Source organism: Nothoprocta perdicaria, unplaced genomic scaffold (genome assembly GCF_003342845.1).
Source record: "Nothoprocta perdicaria isolate Ctin4 unplaced genomic scaffold, notPer1 scaffold_7, whole genome shotgun sequence".
Lineage (NCBI taxonomy): Eukaryota > Metazoa > Chordata > Aves > Tinamiformes > Tinamidae > Nothoprocta > Nothoprocta perdicaria.
The window spans coordinates 2,909,881-2,933,321 of NW_020455976.1; the positions used below are offsets into that span (position 1 = coordinate 2,909,881).

General features: G+C 36.5%; 1 protein-coding gene across 1 annotated transcript in view; it reads right to left on the minus strand.

Moving 5' to 3' along the window:
• CFAP43 (cilia and flagella associated protein 43) overlaps window positions 1-23,034 on the minus strand; it is a 36,845-nt gene extending 13,811 nt beyond the window's left edge. Inside the window, exons 1-19 of the mRNA XM_026050683.1 lie at window positions 22,922-23,034; window positions 21,047-21,297; window positions 20,203-20,299; window positions 17,940-18,107; window positions 16,339-16,489; window positions 13,169-13,319; window positions 11,606-11,668; window positions 10,414-10,502; window positions 9,562-9,693; window positions 8,281-8,397; window positions 7,063-7,167; window positions 6,086-6,234; window positions 5,043-5,146; window positions 3,948-4,088; window positions 3,168-3,337; window positions 2,872-3,024; window positions 2,302-2,432; window positions 1,428-1,593; window positions 965-1,075 (exon numbers count right to left, since the gene is read on the minus strand). Coding sequence (XP_025906468.1) covers window positions 965-1,075; window positions 1,428-1,593; window positions 2,302-2,432; window positions 2,872-3,024; window positions 3,168-3,337; window positions 3,948-4,088; window positions 5,043-5,146; window positions 6,086-6,234; window positions 7,063-7,167; window positions 8,281-8,397; window positions 9,562-9,693; window positions 10,414-10,502; window positions 11,606-11,668; window positions 13,169-13,319; window positions 16,339-16,489; window positions 17,940-18,107; window positions 20,203-20,299; window positions 21,047-21,297; window positions 22,922-23,034 — 2,562 coding nt within the window. The remainder of the gene's footprint in view (window positions 1-964; window positions 1,076-1,427; window positions 1,594-2,301; window positions 2,433-2,871; window positions 3,025-3,167; window positions 3,338-3,947; window positions 4,089-5,042; window positions 5,147-6,085; window positions 6,235-7,062; window positions 7,168-8,280; window positions 8,398-9,561; window positions 9,694-10,413; window positions 10,503-11,605; window positions 11,669-13,168; window positions 13,320-16,338; window positions 16,490-17,939; window positions 18,108-20,202; window positions 20,300-21,046; window positions 21,298-22,921) is intronic.
• Window positions 23,035-23,441: the final 407 nt, after the last annotated feature.

Sequence of the window (23,441 nt, forward strand, 5' to 3'; positions counted from 1 at the left end):
TTGACACTAATACTCTGGTGGTAGCCATGTGGGTGCAGTCGCAAGGTCATGCAAAACTCCCAGTGTAGGCACCAAAGCACTAGTTCCAACCTCAAAGCAGAAGCAGGAATACGTGCCTGGGAGAGGGATGGTGATGATGCCCCTTTGAGAGGCAGTAGGTTTTGGATGGACTTGAGCCATTTGTGAAACTGTCATAGTTTAAAAGGTCATTCTGGAGATTGCACAGCTAACAATAACACAGTGCATGGGGCATTTTATTTTGTTATATTTTGTTTTGTTCCATCATTCAACCCTGAAAGCTGGACAAAATACTGGCTAAACTCTGGCAAATATCAGAAAGAATCTGCTACAATCCTATAACTCATATTCTGAATAAATCTATACTGACAATATCATAACTATTTCTAGGCACACAAATTACAATATCCCCTTTATAGCCTCATATTGTTGATCCACTTTTACTTTTTAAAATCTTTGGTTACATTACAGACATACTTCAGCCCTACCCTGAAATGAACAACAAAGTTTTTGTAATTAATGTCATACTGTTGAACACTGATTTCATTGTGGTGTAAATTTTGTTATTCCAGCTCATGGGAGTAAGAGTGTTTGCTTGGTTTCTGCTGGTGATCTTCTGTGCACCTTTTTGACACACTTGAAAGAAAAAGGCCTTTGTGAGTTTCCACCGGAGGCCAATTTGTCAGCCAAGTATTTAGAATGTCCTGCTCCTACAGAAGTGGTCGTWTAGCCTTAAGAGYTCTCACTGTGCTGGGTGCCCACCGRAAGTGTTTACAGTCTTGAGACAGCATCTTTATAAAAGGTGGAATCACAATACCTTAAAAGAGGCTCAAAGGACAGAAAAACTCAAAAAACTCGATTCATTGACAACATATAATTTGACATCCCRTATCACAACAGCCTCTTGAAAATGCTGTCTTGATTAATGTTTGTTATATGAAAGTACCTTCCTCATTTTCTGATCTATCCAAGTCATTTCCCCAGTAACGGCTGAATTCAATTTGGTCATGCTTCTGTCTTCTTCTCTCAGTTCGACATTGGAAGATTCAGGTGCCTCCTGAAATGAACGAAGTAACAGCTATGTCAAGTATTTAGTGAGATTTAAATACATTTAAATATATTTGAAGTCACAAATGGATGAGATCATATTAGAAATAACAAAAAATGCAATTCAAAACCAACAAAAAAAAGACAAATTGAAGAAGTGAATGTCATCTTCCTATAAATTATTTCATTCCCTTTATAATGGAAGGAAATGAAAGACAAATCAACAATTAAGCACAATCTCTATTCTCAAGGGGATTTTTCCACTTTTACTAAAAGGTCAGATTTGTCTTGGGAATTGGCATTATCATCTATAATTTTATGGTAATAATCAATCTTGTTTTACAAAACAAATAAAGTAACACCTCAAATTTCTCTTCTGGGAATGATTCTGATGTAGATTCTGGTTCAAACTTCCATTCTGGCATAGATTTTAAAACAGCATTTTCATTCAAATGGGACTTGTTCAGTATAGCAAGAAGAGACCGCCAGTGGAAAGCAGCTTCCTTTTTTTCAATTTTCTTTATCCTCCTAGTAAAAAATAAAAAAGGAATTGATGTATTTTCTGTATATTAAGGAAAAGGATGAGGTATTAAATACTCTTTGTAACACTATATTAAGCCATTTAAAATATTTATTCAGTATTTCTACATATGATTCAATATTGTTTGAATGTTAGAATTGGATAAAACAACATGAGTTCCACAGAATTACAGATTTTGAAAGAAACTAGGTGACATATACTGCATCTCTGCATCTATCAAAATATTTATTATACAACAGAAAAGCTATAKTTTCAAGTGTTTCTTACTGCCAGTGGCTGCTTAGAGCTCTTTATAGCTGAGGTTGATCTCCCATGAAAAAAATAGGTTGCTTCTAGAAGCTGAGTCAAGACAAGCTCTCATGGTGTTAAGTCCATAGTCATAAGATTCAGAGAATCCTACTCAGATGTTTTATTTGAGAGTGATAAGAAACATGTTATATGTAATACTGGAAGGTAGTCCTATATCTTGCAGTGCAGCCACAACAAAAGTAGGAGAAATTGAATCGAGAAATTTTTCATAAGTTAGAAATACCACCTTTACAGATGAAAGAACAGATCTTAGTATTCAATTCCATCCATTTCTTGTCCTTAACAAGTTTGAGATTAATAAAAAGGAAGTCTAGAATCACAAGTAAATACAAAAATCAGCCAATCATGATACCAGAATGTACAGCATCAATATTGCTCGAACATACTTCCATTTCAGACACACCAGGGCACCATCATTTACACCATTAACAAGCATGAATTGGCCATCCAGTGAAAATACCACAGATCTGATTCCGCCTCCTTGATATGAGTGGCAATGCTTTTGAGCAAGTACATCCTGAAAAAGTCACAGAAACAGTATCAGCAAATATATTTTTCTAATGGAATATGTTTGTAAACTAGGCTCATTTACTTTTAGATACAGGTTTATTGAAAATGTCACTAAGAAGTATATAAAAGATTATAATTCTTGACTACATAATTTTGACTAGAGGTCAGTAAGTTTCTACTATATTGATTTTGCAGGAGACAAAGAGGAATGGTAAAAATATTTCCCCTAAGATGTACTGGAAAAGAAACTAAGTGGTATGTGTGATCACATAACATTCAGTGTAAAAACAATCATATCGCATAACCCTGTGGAAGCTGGCATTCAACATAAATTTTTCTGGAACAYCTTGCTTCCAAATGAAGAGAAACTTCTAGTAGAAGAAAGTAGCTGCCACAGTTCTTTCCAGTGCAAGCCAAATGAAGCCCATGCCTAGATGCCTACCTACCATAGTAGTAGTATGATAGATGAACAAAACCCCATCCTCTGCTGCTGATGCAAGCCACCGACTATTGGGTGATAAACAAAGGAACCCTGGTCCAAACTGTYTGCTAGGAGTCCTCTTCTCTGATAAAAAAACTGACAGGTCTTTCAACATATGCTGTCAACAAAGAAAATGTTAGCAGTTGAAATAATGGAAATATCTATGCCACTTTACAAAGACTATTGATAGTTTGGTGTATTTATTGCATGCACTGCAATTTAAAACATTGGATGATTGAACTAGGTAGTCAGTACCATTACCTGTTCAGAGAGATGGTATCTACAGATGAAAGGTGCACTACCACAGTAGCCATACACAACATTATCCTTCAATTTTACTGCTGAGCTCAAAGGATAATCCAGATCATACTGCTCCATTTTAATGGCACTGGTCTTAAGAATTCCTTGCTCATTAACATACTTTTCACTGTCTGGAAGTTTGAAAAAAGAAACAAGGAGGAGGAGACACTAATAACAGTTATCTATCAAGTAACTGYGACAGCCAAATAATCTTAGTGAGGAGTGTGCATAGTCTAGGTTATGCAGAGATTTGTGTCATCATCATTTTCATCTAGAACTACTTCTGGAATCTCTGCCAATAAGTATGCCATCCCTGAGAGGTCTTGGATAAAAAACTTATGATCATATCCTCAAAAAACRTTTTATTCTTTTTGACTAATTAATTTGAATTTTTGAGAAACGCCTGGAAAAACGCTGAAGTAAAAATAGTCAGCAAACTTTGAAAATCAGACTCTATTTTAAATGCTTAAAATTTGGTACCAGAAAAAAAAAACCCTTTGTGGTTCCCCTGGTAAATTAATTCTCTCTTTCCATCAATTAATCAGCATGCCATTGTCCTGAGAAATGTATCAATTGACAAAGTCAAGTCTACAGACAGCCACATGAGAAATGGTATGTCTCAGGAGAATGTATGGGTGAGGTGAAGAAAGAGATTAATAGCRTTAGTATTTTGTGTAGCAGAAGGCAATAATATATATTTGTCTTAGAAAAATATCAAAATGAAGATTATTTCACTTTTACCTGTTGTGAGAGCTGAAGGTAGATAAAAAATCTCCAGTCTTGCTCGCTGAACTTCTGCTATTTTAAGAAGTACCACCACTTCAACTAAGTCATGCTTGAAGTCAGACACTATAGAAAGTCCAAGGACTTCATCTGCCAACACTGAAGCAAGTAGGGAAAAATAATAAAAGCTGTTACTGAATCAAATTATCATTGTTCTTGCTAAGTTGTCATGAGAAACAAAACAGTGTCCTTTGTTCAGAATGCAATCAGATTGCTCTGCATTTGCATTAAAATGTCAGATAAGCCACAGCCTGGTTTCAGAAGTATATTTAACATTTGAATCTGAATTTAGATCCAGATTCATTTTTAGCAGGAGGGGGACTTTTCATGATTCCAGGACTAAGCAAGAAACACCCTGTTCTAAGAAGCCAGCCAGCTGCTGAGAGGGAAATCAGACAATTCAGAAATTTATCTGAGGAGATGCAATTCTATGTTTGTCTTCACAATATAAACTCTTCCATTATTATCTTGGAAGTCAAACTAAATTAAAATGATAAAATAATGTCTATATGTATAGCTACAGTCTGCAAATATAAAGCTAATGGAATTGAGGTATTACAGAAACATTCATAAATATCAGAAGAATCTTGTTTGTGAGTTAAAATTCCATCATTTTTTATTCTGACAATTCTAGCAGCTTCTATACATTAGAAGAGACATGGAATGGACATCTGTGAGAGAAATCTGCATTCAGATATCACAACCTAAACTTTAGTAGTCTGAATCCTCATGTGGCCTTTGACAGCACCATTCTTGACTTGTTACTCTAGAGTTGTGATCAGTTGGTCAACTGACCCTGTCTGTTCTTGGTGAATTATCTGGGCTACATCCAATAAGTTATTTCAGTGTATTTGCTAACTAAAATTACAAGGAAAAAAGAAAGAGGTTTGGCAAGAACAAAATCTGTTTGGGAACCAAAGGAGAAGAATCACCTCATGTTCTTTTCTCCATAAATAAATAGAAAGAAGGAAAGTGGCTGAGWCTGAGTAGCAAGTATACTTAAAATTACAGCAAAGAGTGAAAATAAATTATTAATGTTGATATATATTTTACCTATATATCCAAGAACCTGGAATAAAGTTGAAGGTCGGGCATCTAGAATAAATATATGTCCTTGTGTAGCTCTAGAGATGAGGAATTGACCAGTCTGATCATAACTAGGTAAAATATAAATCCAAAACAAATAAACATTTTGAATGTTAAATTCCAAAAACAGCTGAATATAATGGGCCAAATCTTGTTCATAATCTCACTCCCCTAATTTTATTGACTTCACTGATGGCATAAATATAACCGAGATTTTAGCCTATGCATTAACAGTGTCAGGGCCTGATGTAAAACCCAGTGTTAGGAGTAGAGTTTCCAGTTGAGAGGGCAGTCAATCTGAAGCTAACTGCTCAATAGCAGTCTGCTTGAATGACTTTATTACACCTTCCCATTTTTTTTAGATAAACTACTAACAAGATATAGATATTATTTTCAATGGACAGATGCCTTCATTTGCACTGATTTGACTTTGAATRAGTTGTTCCAGGGATATATTTTTATAGATTTCTGTTTTTAAATACTCCTCCTAAATTTGCCAATATTGAAGACCAATGCTTTCAAAGTTTTTTGGATCATTACAGCTGATTATAACAAAATCAGTAAATTCATTACAGTTAACAAAAAATTAATGAACAATGGTAATAGAATAGTAATAGAATCCACTGTATAAGAAGGTGGAGCCAAAGAAGGGATAAGCCAAAGTCTTAAATTTAGCTTCACTATCCTCAYATTTATATTCAGTGAGGAACAACCCAGGAATAATGCTGAATTGCACATAATTACTGCATATGGTGATCTGTCAGAAAGGATCTTATAAATCTGTATCTTAAAATGCTCAGTTAAAATTTCTTAAAAATACAGGATTATTATATTTGTCTCATCTAAAWCCTGCTATTATTATTCTTGCATAGTAATTCAGGATATGCTGGGAAAAAAATTGAAACTTAAACATCTTGACACTTTTAGAATGAAAACTCCTTTTTTCCAACAAACAGCGTTGTTCTAGCAACAAATTGAGAATATTTCTGTCCTTGTTACTACATACTTACTCCAAAGATAGCATTGGAAATTTGGAAAGAAAAATTCTGTGAATAATCCGGGGAGTTTCAACTTCACTAATATCGATGAAATAAATTTCTCCTTTTTTGGTCCCTACAGCAACATAGTTTGAGGAAGGGCAGCAAGCCATAGCAGTTGCCTAGTTGAGAAGTAAAAGATATTCAACAGGATCATATTATATTATATTAGGATATATTTTAATATGCAACTTCTTTTAYTATATAAAAGTCCCTAAAATCTGGGGAAACTAAATCTCAAGTCATTTGTCAGAAGATCTTTTTCTTTTCCTTTTTTTTTTTACACAGAAAAGATGTTAGAAACATTATCGACATTTCCCCTATGCTCTGTGTTAACCTATCAAAATTTGTATTCTCCCTTCCTCAGAACAACCATTATATCTACTACCCAGATTTGAGGGAGTGAAGGACATTCCCTCTAAAATGGTGAGGTTTGCTTGTGAGCAGAGCTGTTATTAGGAAGGGATTTTTTTTTTTTTTTTTTTTTTTGCATTCTATGACAGATTTCAGGACATGAATGCATCTTAAATAAGGACAAAGCATTAATGGTTTGAAATACTTTAAGAATTCAATTTCCACAGCCTTTTTTTAGATCAATCAGTGCATTTAGTTTTTATACACTTTATGCACTTCCWTTCAGTTATGACACTCATTAAAAATTTAAATAGAAATTGTATAAAGTAAAATAAAATTTAGATGCATGAGATTTGTCAATATTTGTTTAAAGAGGCACCATCAGGACATTAGGTTGAAATGTTTATTCTGCTCTGTACTCAATTAAATTTTCCAATTAGTTCAAGGAAATATTCTCCAAGATAGTATTTTAAAATCCCCTTCTATTTGCCATTCAAAGATACTGCTCAGATTTCCTCAAAAAGTGGTTGATCCAGTCCTATAGAGTATAATGCTCTTAACTGAGATTAAAGATGAAAAATCTAAGCATCAATCACCATAAAGCTCTCAGTTAGGTTCTCCTCAGTATCGAGGCTTAACTTGCTGAGACAAGTCCCATCTTCCAGGAGCCAAACTTGAACTTCTCCTGAAATGGCTACTGACTGTTAAACAGAGAAAAACATAATGATAAGAGGGTGGAAAAAATATTCTAGAGTGGCTAGTGATAATGACTGAGCATAGCAGTTTAACAGGTACTAGTTTTGAGTGAAACCATCTTGCTAGACAGTGCTCTTACTATAAGACCATTTTCCCCAAGGTTTACCAGTAAAGGAAAATGTTTAAGAACTTTTGTGACTTGCAGCATGTACAGGAATGATCTTTAAGCAGGATCAGACAATATAGGGCAAAACATATAACTTTGATCTGTATTAATATTCCCACCATTCAGCCAGCAGTAGAGAAACCTGCTTAAAATCTTCTCTACATARGAAAGGGATGAAGGAGAAATCTCTTTTTTTTTCACATGAAAAGCACTGGCATATCATAATGGTGCTTGGGTTCTTCTTATATCAAGATAATTTTATAATTTCATCAGATAATACAGCTGGAGGCCAATCAGCGCTCACATTTCTCAGTCTGAGCCGGGTAAAATTTATTTGTTCCCATGCTAAGAGCTAACAAACAGATTCTGCAAACTCAGTTGATTAAATTCCTAGRGTTCCTCTGCTGGCTTTGTGAAGAATTCATGGGTGGGGGAAAAGTCAGTCTTGCTGGCTCGATCAGTATGTCTTGCGGGCATCAAGGACAGRGGGAATATGCAAAGGATTTCTCAGGATGAGACAGATCCAAGAGTAAGGCCTTCTTTGTCCCTGGACCAGGACAGAAGCATCTTTCCAGCTGTTGCAATTTGTACTGTAGGCTGAAAAAATCAGTGGGAACTTCTAGTTTCTAGATTTGCTTTCTAAATTGAATCTATCTCCTGCACAGCTATGATCTTGAATGATGAAGAGTCACATGAATCAACAGCAGAACAATTATGACATTTTAAGAAACTGAGAGTTAYCTGCCCTGCACTATAGGGTAAGTACTGATCTTTTCATAGTCTGTACCTGCAGTAATGAGGTGCAGGTACACTTCCCTTAATGAGTGTGTTACACTAATGTAACAAATACAAGAACAGTCCTAAACTCTGTGGGGCTTTTGGTTTTGTGCCTTAGTAACCCATGGATTACCTAAAAAGAACCACTATTATATATAAAAAGGCCATTCCTTACCACACAGTACTTGTTCTCTGGTGTAAGAAAATCAGCTGACAGAAAACAACTGGTGCCTGCATCCAAGAGTTTGACTGCTTCTCCCGTGTGACCAGGTTTGTAAGTATAGATTGTCCCCTGACCAAAACAAAAAAACAAAACAAAAAAAAAATCATGACTTGGCCATAAAACTTTTCTTTGGAAACTTTCAACCACTTTGTCCAAACAATTTGAAGAATTTCATTCTTTGAAATTTTTACATTTGATTCTAAACTGAGGTAAAAAGTATCCAGGTGAATTCAGTGAACTAAACGAACTTATACTAAGCTGAAGATTAGGTTAGTTCATTTTATAGTGATCCAGCTAATTACATTTTCAAGAAGTTTTGTTTCACAAAATTACTTTAATAGAACAAACAAAGAACTAATTTGTGTTATTCCAAGACAACATAATACACAAAGTATAAATAATACACTTTAGGAGATGCTTCTATCTAAAAAAAAAAGAAAGCCTTTTAGAAACAATTTATAATTAATACTGACCAAGCTCTCAGAAAATAAGGATGCACTACACTTGTTTTACAAAAAGAAAATTAAATGAAGAAGCGGATGTGACCAAAATGACCTTAACACTGCAGTTTTGACCTAGGAAATTCAGAACACTGCCAGGAGTCCTGACTTAAAACAACTTCTTGTTCTTTTTCTCTGTTATGTTGTAATGGGTTTTACTTGTGAAAAGACTGAAGAGTTCTTAAAATAGCCATTTAAATTATAACAGGTCTGAAAAAAACAAGTGAAACTTGAGGATTTGGTATCCTGGCCCAAGATTTCTGGACATCCAGTCCAAAGAAGGACCTTGGACTGGATTGCCAGACAAATTCAGCCTRCACATTCAGATCGAGTATCCTGCATCATCACAGGAGATCTGAGATGTCCCAGCTTCTGTTTGCTTATGGTGTGGGCACGAATTAAGATGAGAGCTCATGCACATCAGGTTGCACGTGGCCTGGACATACCGGAGATTCTGAACATGCACTGCGCTCTATACACACAAGTGTTTCTACTTGGAAATTTCAGTATAGATAACAGCTATAGTTATAATCCACCATCTATAAAACAATTGTTTTGTGCTTCAGAAATGTCTTTCTAATCTGTAATTAAAATCATAACATGGACTAGATTCCACCTCTGCCATAATTTGTTGACTTGTAAGATTACATTACAGATCTAGAATATGAATTGTATTAATGCACAGCTGAATTGCAGGAACATTTCATTACATGACACTAATGTCTCGCTGTACCTCTGTGGTTACAATGAGAAGTATGGTGTAATCAGGAGAGAATATGAGGCTGCATATGGGTTGCAAAATATCAGTGCAGACTGTCATCTCATACTGGAGACCTTTGATATCATAATGGAACACAATTCCCTCCTACGGAGAAAAGTACAAATCCACATCAGATCTAGGCCATTTATCCCAGCGTATCCTGGCAAAACTGAACTACGAAAACTTCTGAAAGCATCTCAGTAACAGCGTTTGACTGCATCCCATCACTGTTTGCCTTTCATATTTCTACATCCAGGAGACATCATGAATAATAATTCTCTTAAAAATGAATTTTATTCTTAAATATAGATCTTTGTAACAGTCTATGTCTGATAATCATTGGCCCAATCATCAGTTTTACTCCAGATTTCATACTGAGTTTATTGAGAATATTGAGACAGTAGGAGTTTTTCTTACTCTCTTGGTTTTTCTTTTTACCTTAAGCAGCARTGTGCAATGGCAGTGGTTAAACAGTAAGGTGACTTAATGAGGCAGTTCTCTTGGTCATTTTCTCTCCTTTCCTRTTTTATGTCTATGTATCGTCTTTTCTGTTCCTCTAGAATATTCTTTTCCTTTTGTTAAATATGGGCTTGCCCTCTTTTGTTGCTTCCTTGACAACAAAAAATGGAATCTCTTCACACCCCACTCCTTTCCTATCTCTTATGTGAAGTCTTATAAAGGAAAAGACAACACTAGAAAGAACTGTTCAAGGTCTGCAACCCTGTATTTTCCTCACTCCTGTCTTTGCACTGGTCTTGGCAAGTTATTCTTTTTGAATGTTCTTCTGTTTTCACACAACAATAGTAAACAAGAAGGATGCCTTACATTTCCAGCTGTGTATAGTCCATCTTTACAAAATGCCATGGACAATACCACTCGTTTTTCCAGATCCTTCCATTTGCCATCTGAAAGCACTAAGACAACATAAAACATTTTTAAAAATATATGTTGTTAAATATAAAATATAATTTACTGCAACAATGTGCCTCAGCTTTAAATCTGGGAGAGATTACCATTTGATAGTAAAAAGACCCCTTTCCCAATATGTTCTTTGCACCCTTTGCTGTGGTAATGAAGGAGAAGGTCAGTATACATAATCTRAAGTGATAGTCCTATTGGTGTCTGATGAACTAGGAATTCACTCGGGGAATTTGATTTGAAGTCAGCAATAGAATCWTTTGTCATGTAGGCTGGAAGAGACCCCAGGAGGTTCTGATCTAACCTCTGCTCAGCACAGACCCAGCTTCGAAGTTAGATCCAACTTCATAGTTAGGTCATGTTGCCGAGAGCCATATCCAGTTGATATCTGAAAATCCCCAAGAATGGAAATTCCACAGTCCTCTAGGCAACCTGTCCAATGTCTGACTACAATTCTTCTTTTTCACCCAGAATKTCCTCCATTGCAACTTAGGTTGCCCCTCATTCTAGCAACTTCCCCTGGTTCCAGCTTCTCAATAACCTCTCACTGAGTAGCTGAAGCAGCAGTAATATTCACCCTTATCCTTCTCTTCTTCAGCCTGACCAAACCCAGTTGTCTCAGATCTTCTTTCTGTGTCATGCATTCAACCTGTCAAGTAATCTTTGTGACACCCTGCTGAACTTCTCCCAGTTTATGAATGTCTTTTTTTYACTATGAAGCCCCAAAACAAATTTTGAAACAAGCCCTTAACTTCTAAAAAGTATTAATAATGGTTGCAATTCTAAACAAAATGCACTAAAACTGAGCAGTAGAAAAGCCTGTTCTAATATCATTTATCCCAGTTTGGATTAGAATTAACAGAAATAATTTCTCTGCCACTGTTTCTCCTGAAACCATTCATTTAGCTGTGTATTAGCACAAAAGCTATTAGCCATTTATCATGTAAACATAAAAAAGACAGCCATCAACCTGTCTCAGAGACCAGTATGTTCTGAGTTTTTCTGGCCAGTGGCTTTCAGGTGTACTTAGGTATGATTACTCTCCTCCATCACTTGTGCTGCCTAAAAATCTATTACCTTAAATTGAACATGGCAATACCTTTCTTTTTCTGTGCTTCTCTATAAAGGTATGACAACAGCTCCAATATGTTACGTGTTTCCTCTGCACAAAAGAAAATAATTCATAACGTCAACTTTGTTTATATGTCAGTGCTGCACTAAAAGTAAATTGTGTTCCAGTCTACTGAACCAAAGGCTAGGCTCAGTGTACTGAGTCAGGAACTTATTTTAGTATTGTTATTTTTAACTATGATTTTTAATTTGATTCACTTAGGAGAGAGAGGTCAGTCCATCTGAAAAATAAATGCCCAAGTGAGATATTGTGGCTGCTTATGATTCTGTTTAGAACATTACGGTGGGAATTTAGCATGTGCTTAAAGCTGGACATGCTTAGCATTCTGCTTTCGCATTCTGCTTACGAGAGTCACATTTCAATCTGCTTTAAATTTAGCATAAGCTTCTGTACAATCTGAATGCAGATAATTCTGTTACACATTTTGAGGGATAGGACTCAAGAAAAGAGTGAGTCAAGCAAAAGCCCAAATGGCAAATATTCTTTTGGCTTTCTACTGAGCTGGCAAAAGCATTTTTGGCCACACACCATTTTTTTTTTTTTCTTCTTCTTCTTTTTTAATGATTATTTCCAACTATATATTGGGTAAGCTTACAACTCTGAAAGTTTCATAACAGAGAACAACACTGGATTTTCTTTTTAAACAACAGCTTTCCAACTCTGTGATAACCATCCAAACTGAAGTGAGATGCTTTATTTGGGAAACTCAGGGATACTTGCTGCAGCTTTAAAAGCAATTTATTACATTGAAAAAAAAATAAAGAGTTCATCACTAGCCCCCTGGCTTTATCACTTGTAAAAGCCTATTGCTTATTAACACTGATTCAGCATTCATWGAGAGAAGTTCAGTGCTGCTCTGCAGTAGCACATTACGCAGCTTATTCTTGTGCTAGAGAGAAACTAAATGCACTACGCCTCCAGCCACCTGATGGAACCAGTGACTTTCAAATGCGCAGTMGGACTGACACCTTCTGCTCTCCCCAGATGATGACAGGGCACAGGTTGTCATTGGCACAACAGTTCATGCAGCCTCTGTCTCACCATCCTCTCCGTGTCGGAGCCTCTGAATAGGCACGGGAGGATTGGGTGTAGCAGCTAACAGGTTTCAGGGACTCTGGGGTTCCTGGAGGAAAAGGACACAKGGCATGAGCTGCTGCTGCCAGCAAACGTTAGTCAGGCACTACTCCACCAAAGGTGCCCATGAAAAAAGACAGCTGGGAATRTAAGTGGCACAGTCAAATTGCCCTGGCAGGCTGCAGTCAACCTGTGGGACACATACTGAGCACTCCCATTCCGGAATAAATGAAAGGAAGATTGTTTTGTTTTAAGCTAAAAGCTGCTCCTGTTCATTCACTCTCTGTGCTTCTTTATTTGATGTTTTTTGATGGATTTAGAAGGGTTTTGTTGTTGTATGTTTTTATAAAGAAAAGTAAATGGCAATTAAAGGATGCTAAAGAAACTCCCACAAATTTGAAACAATTCCTGAAATATTTACTATACAAACAAACATGTAACACAGCTATTCCTTACCAGGTAAAGGGCCTTGTTGAAGAAAAGAAACATTCAGGGTCTCTGCATTAATTGCTAAAATTTGTCCTTCTTCACAACCCATGTAAATGTCAGAGGTTGCAGTCCAGCAATGGACAGTAGGATGCACCGAAGGTTTAATGACATCTCTAGGCTTCAACACAAAAACAAGTTCAGTTAACAATTGGTAAATATCTGCATAATGTATCTTACATGTATTTTAAGGCTGGAAGAAAGATGACCACATGTATATCATCCATCTTAATTACTCAGTCATCTCTTCACTAAGGCTTATAACTTGAAAACCAGGACCATTTTCCAGAAAAGTCTATGTCTGAAGTCACCTGGAAGCTTGTTTCAGTGATAAATTCAGTGAAATAGCTAGCCACTATAATTCCACTCCCTGCAAAACACATTACTTTTCTTCACACATGCTTTTATATCCTTGGCATTATTAAAATGAATTTTGTTTGAATAGCTTATCATATAATCCAAACTGCTCTGTAAAACAGATCTGCCCATTTCTGTTATCTGTAAATTACTTCTAAAGGTATCACTGCAGCAGACTTGCCATGTGCCTTGGATTTAGTTTCTCTAAAATAAATTGCATAAATCCATCCTCTGTGAGACAYGAAGAATAGAACTTTTCCACCAAAGATATATTCTGCCTATAAACATCATTAAATATGTGAGTTATTCAAATACGACAGTAATAGAAGTTGTAGAGTTGTATAAATACAACTCTACAGGAGTTGTATATATGGAAAAAAAAAAAAAGAAGAAGAAGAAATGATTGAGTGAACTGTGTATGTGAGCAGAAATGGTGAGGAACACTAGGCTGAATGTGATGGATGAAATAATCTGAAGAATCTATAGTTCTATAAAATACCTACTGAACTTGTGATAAAATATAGGACAGAGATTCATAAGTATCTAGATTTTATTTATAAAATTTGTCAAGGACTTGCTATATGATTCTGGATAAGTAACTTACTCTCCATTTATGCCTAAAGAACATTCTGAATTCCTCAGAGGGAAGGTGTTACAGAGATAAAGTGTATTAATRCCTACTTTATAAATCAAACAGGAGTAACAATAGTAAATCTATAACMAAATAGGACTTTACATCACCCAGACAAACATTTAATACAGACACCTTCCCTGATTTTTATGAGGCTTGAGCATCACAAATTTTTGGCAAGGTTGTAGCTGCACTACTCTGAATCAGAAGCTTGCTCTGCAAAGACACTTTTTGTAACATTTCTTTCTACCTGCTGTCAGGACTGTCTCTCTATGTAAACCAGATTAAAGACACTAATCTCAAAATAAGTTTGCTTTTTGAATGGTGCATTGGTACAGTGTTGCAGAATAATAAAGGGCTATTTTTTGAAGTTCTCACCCTCTAAATAATACCTCTTGAGAGAAAAGTTCCATGGTCAATCTTTGTTATGAAAAGATTTATGAAAAAACAGTGGAATAAAATTGGCAATGGAGATGAAGTGGAGTCAAATGTTTGATCTCTCAAAGCAAATTGCGAAAACTCTGATCTCAACTGTAAGAGATACTAAATTAGTTAAATGCAAGAAAGAAAAGAACTGAAAGTGTCAGGATGTTTGATTTGCYTTCTCTGGGCTGCCCCACTGTGGTTACACTTCGGCATCAGTGTCATGTTCTGGAGCAGAGACTCCTAACAAATTTAAAAGATGCAAATTTAAGCATACTGACACACACACACTGATGCACTGACCACACAGAGAATGACCAGTTCTAGTGAAATAAATGTTTATGTGTAACTGTGCTGAATTCCAAAATGATGTGAATGGTAACAGAAAGYTCAAGTAGGTCTTCATTCCTTTAGAGTAATTTCTGCTGAGATCTTAGTACTACATCTGTAGTTTTTCACAGAGGAGTATTTGATCTTGATGAATGGAAGAACATCCAAGGAAAGATAATTTGTATTATACACAGTCCTAATATGACAGTTGTTTATTTGTTTGTTTGTTTGTTTTAATACCTCTCATAATCCACTTTGCAGTCTAGAGAAGAAAATGTGATTTTCTGCACATATCATAAGAGACAGCAAGGAAGAAGAGAAAGGCAAAGCCTCTTAGGAGTATATTTTATCTTAATTTTCCATGACAAAAGGATCTTGGAATATAAGAAGTTCATTTGTCAGCTGAATCAGTAGAGGATGTTTGTAATTAGACTTATTGATTGTCCTGAACGCCAAGGACATCACCAGTTACACAATTAAGAAACTTCTGTTTCCTAACATGTAAAAGATCRTGACATCAGGAAAACATCATTTCTCATTTTTCTATTTCTATTCTACTTTAGGAGAAATTTTACTGCAGAAACTTGTGATAAACTATCTATTTCTTACAGAATTCACATTTGTCCTATGCAAGAGGTAATGTAATGCCAACATCATCTTATGCCTGGCAGCATTTGCATCCTATATACATAGGCCAAACCATCAAACAGAAATTGATCTTCTTAATCTTGGAAGGAAATCCCAGATTTTCAAGTTAAATGCTCTCATATTGGGAATTGCTGATAGTTAATAGACAGATAAAAGCAGATTTCAAACAATGAGAACACTTTTGAAGCATCTCATAGGAGGTATCTTGAAGAAAAACAACATGTAAATGATCAAATACAGATATAACGAATGGGCAGATCCAACACTGCCAGTGGTATGGGAATAGATCTCAGAAGCAGTGAATAAAGCTGGAATAAGTCTGCAACATTTTCATAGCTTGAGGCATTTTTACGGTCAAGAAGAGATCAACTTCCAAAGAGGAATAAAAACACCTGCAGTTTATTATCAGTTTAGAATGGGAATAGGTTTTCAAGGTCTCAGGAGGACTTATTAGCTTGGGATAGTTAAATGCTGTTATGACCTTGCTACCTCTGGGATCCATATTAGTACCACTACTGCACAGATAAATTACCATGCTCGTACTTGAGTCAAAAATCTCTGCATTGTACTGCAGTGCACAACAGCAGCAAGTCTTGTAAGTCTCATGTCAAAATATATTTAAAAAAATGTTATGAACAGTTTATTGAACTGTACTTATTAAACAAGCATTAAAATCATTAATGTTCTTAAAATATATTTGCATGAAAAACATAATGCCTGGAGATAGTAAATGCATAAAATGAATARCTACCGTGAATGTTTCTGCTTCATCTCCAGTTAGTCCAGCAAGAGCTGAAATTGGCAACACGGGGCCATAATAAGGGTTTTCACCATGAGAACCTGGGGAGACCAAATCCTCATGAGGAGTCAGAGACCCTTCGTCATCAGGGAGTTTCACGGGTCTGAAAAAGAGAGAGACATTTTCTGAGAAGAAGAAATATTATGAATAATAAATGCTGATACAGACCTATGTTTTGAAAACCTGAAGACACAAGTTAGATTAATGAGATTTACTTCTGCAGCAGTAACAGGAGTGCTGTAGGCAAACATTTCATACAGCACATACTGTTTCACTGAGGAGCAAAAGTAATTTTACTACAATGGAGAACTGGCAGAAATGGGCTGCCACGTTCCAGCTCAATATCTTTTCTTTTTGCCTTGGATAAATGTTTTGGGCTGTTGTTTCCTTATTAAACAGCATTTATAATGCCACACACTTAACATGCATGTTGCTTAATGTTTATTTGGAGGAGGTTTAAACATGAAGAAAATTAGCTGCAGGATTTGCCTCTTGCAGTTTGTTTTGTACTCAGCATATGAGTAGATGTTATGATGTTATAAAGCAGGAGTTGAGGACTCTATGGGTTAGAGATAATGTTGATTTATGTCTTAGTATAATTTTATGTGAAATAAGGAATCCTTGGTGGAGGTTCAACCCCTACTGAATAAAATGAGGAGTCAGAGGAGTGTATATCAGTGAATATCCACATGCATATTTTATAATGGTAAAAAAGAAAAAAAAAAGGAAAAAAAAGAATTTTCAGATCTTAAATTAAAGTTTTGTCTATASTTTTACTAGCATAACTGTCTCAGTGGCAATGTATTGCTTACATTGCCAGTTAAGGAGATTAAATATACTGATTCCCATCAGTATATATTATAGGCTTTTATTTAGCTTATATTATATTATAGGCTTGCTGCCATTGCAGCAGCATCTGTGTTGTACTTCAAGATTTCCATCTTAAATGATCCAGACGTGTTTACCTGCTTTTTACTAGCCTCCAAAAACATTTTAGCATAAATAGATTCTAAATTTGCTGTGCTCAGGGAATTGCATTGACAGAAACATCCTCTTTGGTCCTGCAAATTGGCCACACAGAAAACTGACATTGCTTTTGCTATAATTTTTGATTACAACTATATATTAAACTATGCTTACTATGAAGAAACTTGATCCAAACACGGTAGTCTCATAGCTACAAAAGCAATTCATATTCCAGTTCAGTGCTCAGTATAACTATATGCAGCAATAGGAAAATAGCCCAGGCACTATATTAATTTTGTTCTGCAGCATTTGATAAAAGCAGCTACCGAAGGTGCCGATTAGTATTAACTTCAATGGTGAGCATAATCCAGACATGTGAGCACTAGAAAATAAACTCATAAATTCAATCCATTCGATGACTATGTAGATCCATACGGCCTGTGATTTGACAGTTGCTGGATATAAATGCTAGTTGAATTTAACTGGATTTAAATTCTTTGTGAATAGATGTAGATCGCTACTATTAGTCACTAAAATATACATCTACATACAAGTTTTTCTTATGACATGAAAGGTGTAACACTCACTTTTGTTTAAGATAATGATCTTCATTATTCCTTTCAATATCCCATATAGTAAGAGAGTTCTCATTAACAAAACACAGTTGTTGCCAATTCATAGGGTTAAAACTTAAAGACGTTGCTGTTACCCCTGGTTGTGATTCACTGCACAGGAGTATATTTTCTTGCCAGTTCCTTCAAAAAGTGAGCAAAAGCAAGTCAAATCCATTAAATAAGTCAAAYCAAGTATTTAGTAATGTTTCTGACTGCCATTCAAGATGAAGAAACCAATACTTCATCATTGACAAAAAATGTCTGTTATAAAACAAGCTAGATTGCCTTGAGAACAAAAACAGGAGATAATTAATTAGCTACTTGTAAAGTTAATACTGTTAAAAAAGAATTAATAGAACAATAATTTTAAAAACAGACATTTTGAAAACATCGTTTTCCACTTCTTTGTGTAAAAAGACCACAAATAGTCTCTAAAATCATGGACGTTTTTTCTAGTTTTATCACTGACTACTTATGTGTTGTCACAAAAAGAAAATTGCTATTCCTATCTGTAAAATAATGATAATGCTTTCAGGCTTGCAATTAGAGAGTGTTGTATTTATTATAATTAGAAAAGAATATGTGGTCAGTCCTTGATTATTTATGGATGAATTACATAAGTTATACAGTATTTGCATTGTGAATGCAGACACACGAGCTGTAACTGAAATAACAAACCTGGTGCCAAAAGCAGTACAAAGCCCGTGTGAGGCTATGATGTGCAGTTGACACTAGCCTGCGAATCTGCTTCCCACTGACTTTTCTTTTATCCAGAACAACCTATTGTGTGTTCTCACAGTCTAATTTACATATTTCTCCATTATGCACATTTTTCCTTGCTTGCATTTGCATTTTTAGGTGCTGCCCAAGAACTGATTAACATCATCTGAAGAAAATGGTTAATGCTGTTTTTTAATTTATTGGACAATATATTTGACTGTTAATCTGAATAACATTTACAGCTTTAGTATGTGTCATTACTGCTGAGATGAAAAGGACCAAAATGCATACACTGCTGTAAATGGATTTAGTATAATCCTGCTGACCTGGCTTGCAATAAATTCACTCACAGAAGCTGATCAAGATGAAAGACAATGTGTGTATTGAAAGCATATGCAAAAGAATGCCAAGTACACATACATAGTAGCTCTTCTTAATATTAAAGAAAGCTGTAAGCTGAAGTTCTGACTTAAAAAGACATCAGTGCAGCTCTCTCCCTGAAGATCTGTCAGTATGTTCTCATCTCATACCTAACAAATAGCGCCAAGCCTCTTTTATAGCAGTCAATTTATTAAGATCTGAAACTATACGGTGCTTGTATCTGAAAAAGAATCAGGTAGTGAGTCTGTCCTTTGAACAAAAAAGAATAAAGATCTAGGGATAAAACACCTTCCATGAAAGGCAGTTTTTAGTTATCCATTACCCTTCTATTTTTCAAGTCTGAGATAGCTTTCAAAATATCTCTTATATCTCTGCATACTAAGCAATCAGCTTAAAATACAGAAACTGTGCAACCATTGTATGGCAATCATATATTAACAAAGCCAAAGATTCAGATCTCTTTCACATGTAAAAAACTTCTGCAAGGAATGTGCAATATAATCTCATTGTAAAAATAAAGTAATTTTACATATTATAAATACTAAATTTAGTATCTAAGGAGATTGTATGATGTTATTAATTCTTTTTCACTAGAATCTAGCATGGTTCTCTTACAAAAATCACCCACTCTTAGTCAGAGTCATCCTGATTCCAAAAGGTTTCAAATTTTATGTCTTGGAAATTTCCATGCTTTAAAACATTCAAATATTTCTAGAAGTTTCTAGAATTATCTAGGGTGATATTTCAAGATGGTGGATTTTTAAGAGCACACAAGGAATCTATTAGACCATTCCTGTTATTTCTGCTCGGACTGAGAAGTGTGGAAGCCCCTCAGGCTGGAAGCAGCTAACTAATGTTAAACACATCAGAAATACTCAAAAACACAAAATTTTGAAGAAGCTGGAGAGTAGTTATCATACAGAAGCAATTGTTTTTAATAATGGCTACTAGTGCTAGAAAATAAATAGTGAATTTGGTACAGAAATTTTSCAGGCAATCATCAGGAAAAAAACAAATATAAAAATGAAGAGATGAAGGCAACCCGTGTATTTTTTACATAATTTATGCTAAAACAACACACACAAAAATAATAATTTAATGTACTTTGTATTAGGTAAAACCTTTTTACTCTTACCATACTGAAAGAACAAATTCTGGGATTGAAGAGTAACTGGCTAGATATGGGCCCGTGAAACTAAATGCAAGCAAGGTGTAGTCCAACTGAGCATCCCCTAAAATATAAAAAATAAGGAGCACAGTCTTTAATTGCCCTAGACTTCATAGGATACTTTCACAGAGAGAAGGCTCTTCTCAATTCCTATTTATCTACTTTGTTTTAATTCTTCAAAGACATTTTTTAGTCCTCTAGTTCCTTTGCTTCATTCCAAATTATTTGTTTTGATTTGATCACAGAAATGTTCTTTATGAGTCATTCTTTTGAACTTTTACATTTTGTTTTAATAATACTTTGTACTTGTAAAGTGCTTTTTCTCCTGAAGTCTTTTGCAGTCATAATTTCATTCATCCAGTTTTCCAAGAAGTACTGAAATTATTTAAATGACAAGGAAACTGAAACATGGAGAAAGCAAGACTTGTTTGGTTATTAGGGCTACATTTTCTTATAATTAATAATTATAAGAATAATTAATAATTATATATTAATTATTATACTATATATATTATAGTATATATATAAAAATCAATAATTAGTAATTATGATTAATAATTATAAGAATTWAAAAAAAGCACTGKTTTTTTTTTTTACTTATAACAATTACATTTTATATTGCTATATTCCTCCCGAATTTGAGCCTAACTAAAAGTAGTGCAATGGAAAATTCTTTACATTCATTTTTGAACTCCTTGTCGCTAGTTTCCTGTCACGCTGTTTTTTAAGTTTTATAAAATACCAGTGAGAAAATGAGTGATTTAAGTATTGTTTTGATGGAGTCAAATGGGGAGGGTTACCAAATCACTACCTTTTAATTCTGTCACTTTATTCAGTTCTGGAAAAGTGTAGATGTATATGAAGGGATTCAGCTTCCGGTCGGAAAAAGCCACCACTTCACTGTTCCCATTGACTGCGAAGGCTCCCACCTGGCCCGTCTGACAYTCCAGAACTGTCCTCTTCTTTGTTTCAATGTCCACAAAGACGATGTAGTTGCCACAAGGATAGCAAACAGTGTGATTGTTGACGAAGCCAATCTTGTCTGAGAATCCCTGAACCCATCTTAGGGAAGAACAACTGAGCATTAGAACATTAATCAGACATACATTTCTTAGAGCACTATGTAAAAAGGGAATGTCCTAGCCTAAGAACTACACTGATCTGATGCCTGCAATTTGTTAAATTCAGCTTCATACTAATGCTACAGACCCACAATAACTTCAAGATCAGTATTACGAATCACTAGCCGGTGCTTTCAGAAGCATGTGGGTGGTCTGATGGAGCACAAAGGTCTATCATAAGAGCAGGGAGACATGTTTCTGTTTCTTTCAATTTTCACTAAAGCTAGTCCCTGTTCAAAGCTGCTGTTTTTATACTGTTATAGTAATAGAGTATACCTTTTTTTCTGAAATAATGAAAGTAGGACAGTCTATAGTGTGGACCCAATATTACTTAACCTTTTCTATAATTTCATAGTTCATCTCATCTCCATAAAACAATCAGATCGTTTGTTTTAAACACAGATTGACTTTATATGAACTTAGCTAAGAGGATTGTTGTGCATTGAGCCRATCCTCTTCTTTAAAATCAGTTTGAGTGCTGATCCCCTACGCTCTTACTTGAGGTGTGTACTCTAGCCTCTTTGCGCTCGTGGTTAGGAACATTTTTTGCTTAGCCTTGAGATATTCATGCCCACAAATATCTTTCTGTTTTCTATTTTCTAGTTTTCTGTTGTGGGACTATTGCTGCATGCCAGAGTGCAGCCAGAGCCAACACGCGCATGCTGACCACACATGCTTGCAGATGAACTGAATCCCATGGAACAGAAGGGAGGCTTTTCTGCTGCAGAGTGTTTTTCTGGCCCTTCTACACAGGTACGAGATACACGAGGTGCTGTGGCACATGAACACAGCCTCACGAATGCTCAGAGGCATCAACTGTGTTTTTCTCCAGCAGTGGTTCTGAATCAGTAGAAATGGGGAATTTTTAACTTCTGTTCACAGGATATAGAAAATGTGATCAGGGATAAAGTTAACAGGATGAGAGTACAGGTGAGGGTGGATAACAGGTGAAGGTTTAGAGGTATAAGGATAGYGGCTGTTACGAGCTCTGCTTGAGGTGGGTTCACAGTCACACTATTAGCCATGACTCAGGCCTGTGTCCTACACATTGTGCCCATCTCCGCCTCTGGATAAACACATAATGTGTCAGAATTATTTCAACCAATACTCTGTTGGCTGTAATAGATGGAACAAATTAGAGTTATCTGGATTTATTAATGGAATATTTTTGCTGTAGAAATATTCTAGTTCATTCAAAACAAAGGCAGAGGGTAGAATTCAGCTGTAGCTCACAACATCCACACATGGAAATCTCTAGATCTCAGGTGCAGTTTAAGATCCTGAGAGAGAAAAGCAGGAGGGACAAGACAGGGGAGTTTAGGATATGTAGAAATCTAAGGAAATTCCAGAGACTGGAGCTCTCTGAGTAAGACAGGACAGAGAGGTGAGACCCTGGGCAGGCCTGCGGTGTGGGGCACAGGGCAGGGTACTGAGGGGGGCAGCCAGGCGCTGCAGCGCCGGGGCTCTCCCCGCCAGCCCRATACGTGCCGGACGGCGGCCTCCGCCGTCTCCCCTTCCCCAACGGCTGCCCCGGCTGGCGGGCAGGGCTGTCCCGGCCGCCCCACCTCACTTCCAGCGAGGCCTCCTCGGCCGAGGGACAGCGGCCGCCCCCGGGGCCCTGGGCAGCGGCGTCCCCGCGGGCCCGGCCCGCGTCTTGCGCCTCGGCAGCCGCCTCCATCCGCCTCGTTGTGTACGCGGCTCCCCTAGCAACCAGAACGGCTCCTGCTATTGGCCGCAGCAACACSGCCCGCCTAGAGCAGGCAACTGATTGGTCTACACGCGTCTGTGAAGCAACCAATGAGCGCGCGGCGGATATTTAAAAGGCGGTCGCCTGCGGGCRGCTGCGTCTTGTCGGCCCTGCCCGGCCCAAGCGCTTCAGCTCAAGAGCAGCCAGGAAAGGTCTGCGGGGCAGCAGCTCTTCAGCTGCACTCGCCCTGGTGGCCTGCAGGGACTAAGGAGGCGGTTCTGTCTGTAAGTCACCTATCATCCTGCTGCCCGCGGCTTCTGAAGCCGGTTTCTGAAGAAAGCAGGGAGCTTTCCTGGGCATGGAAATGTCCAAGTCTTAGAGGGAAAACCAAAAGGGTT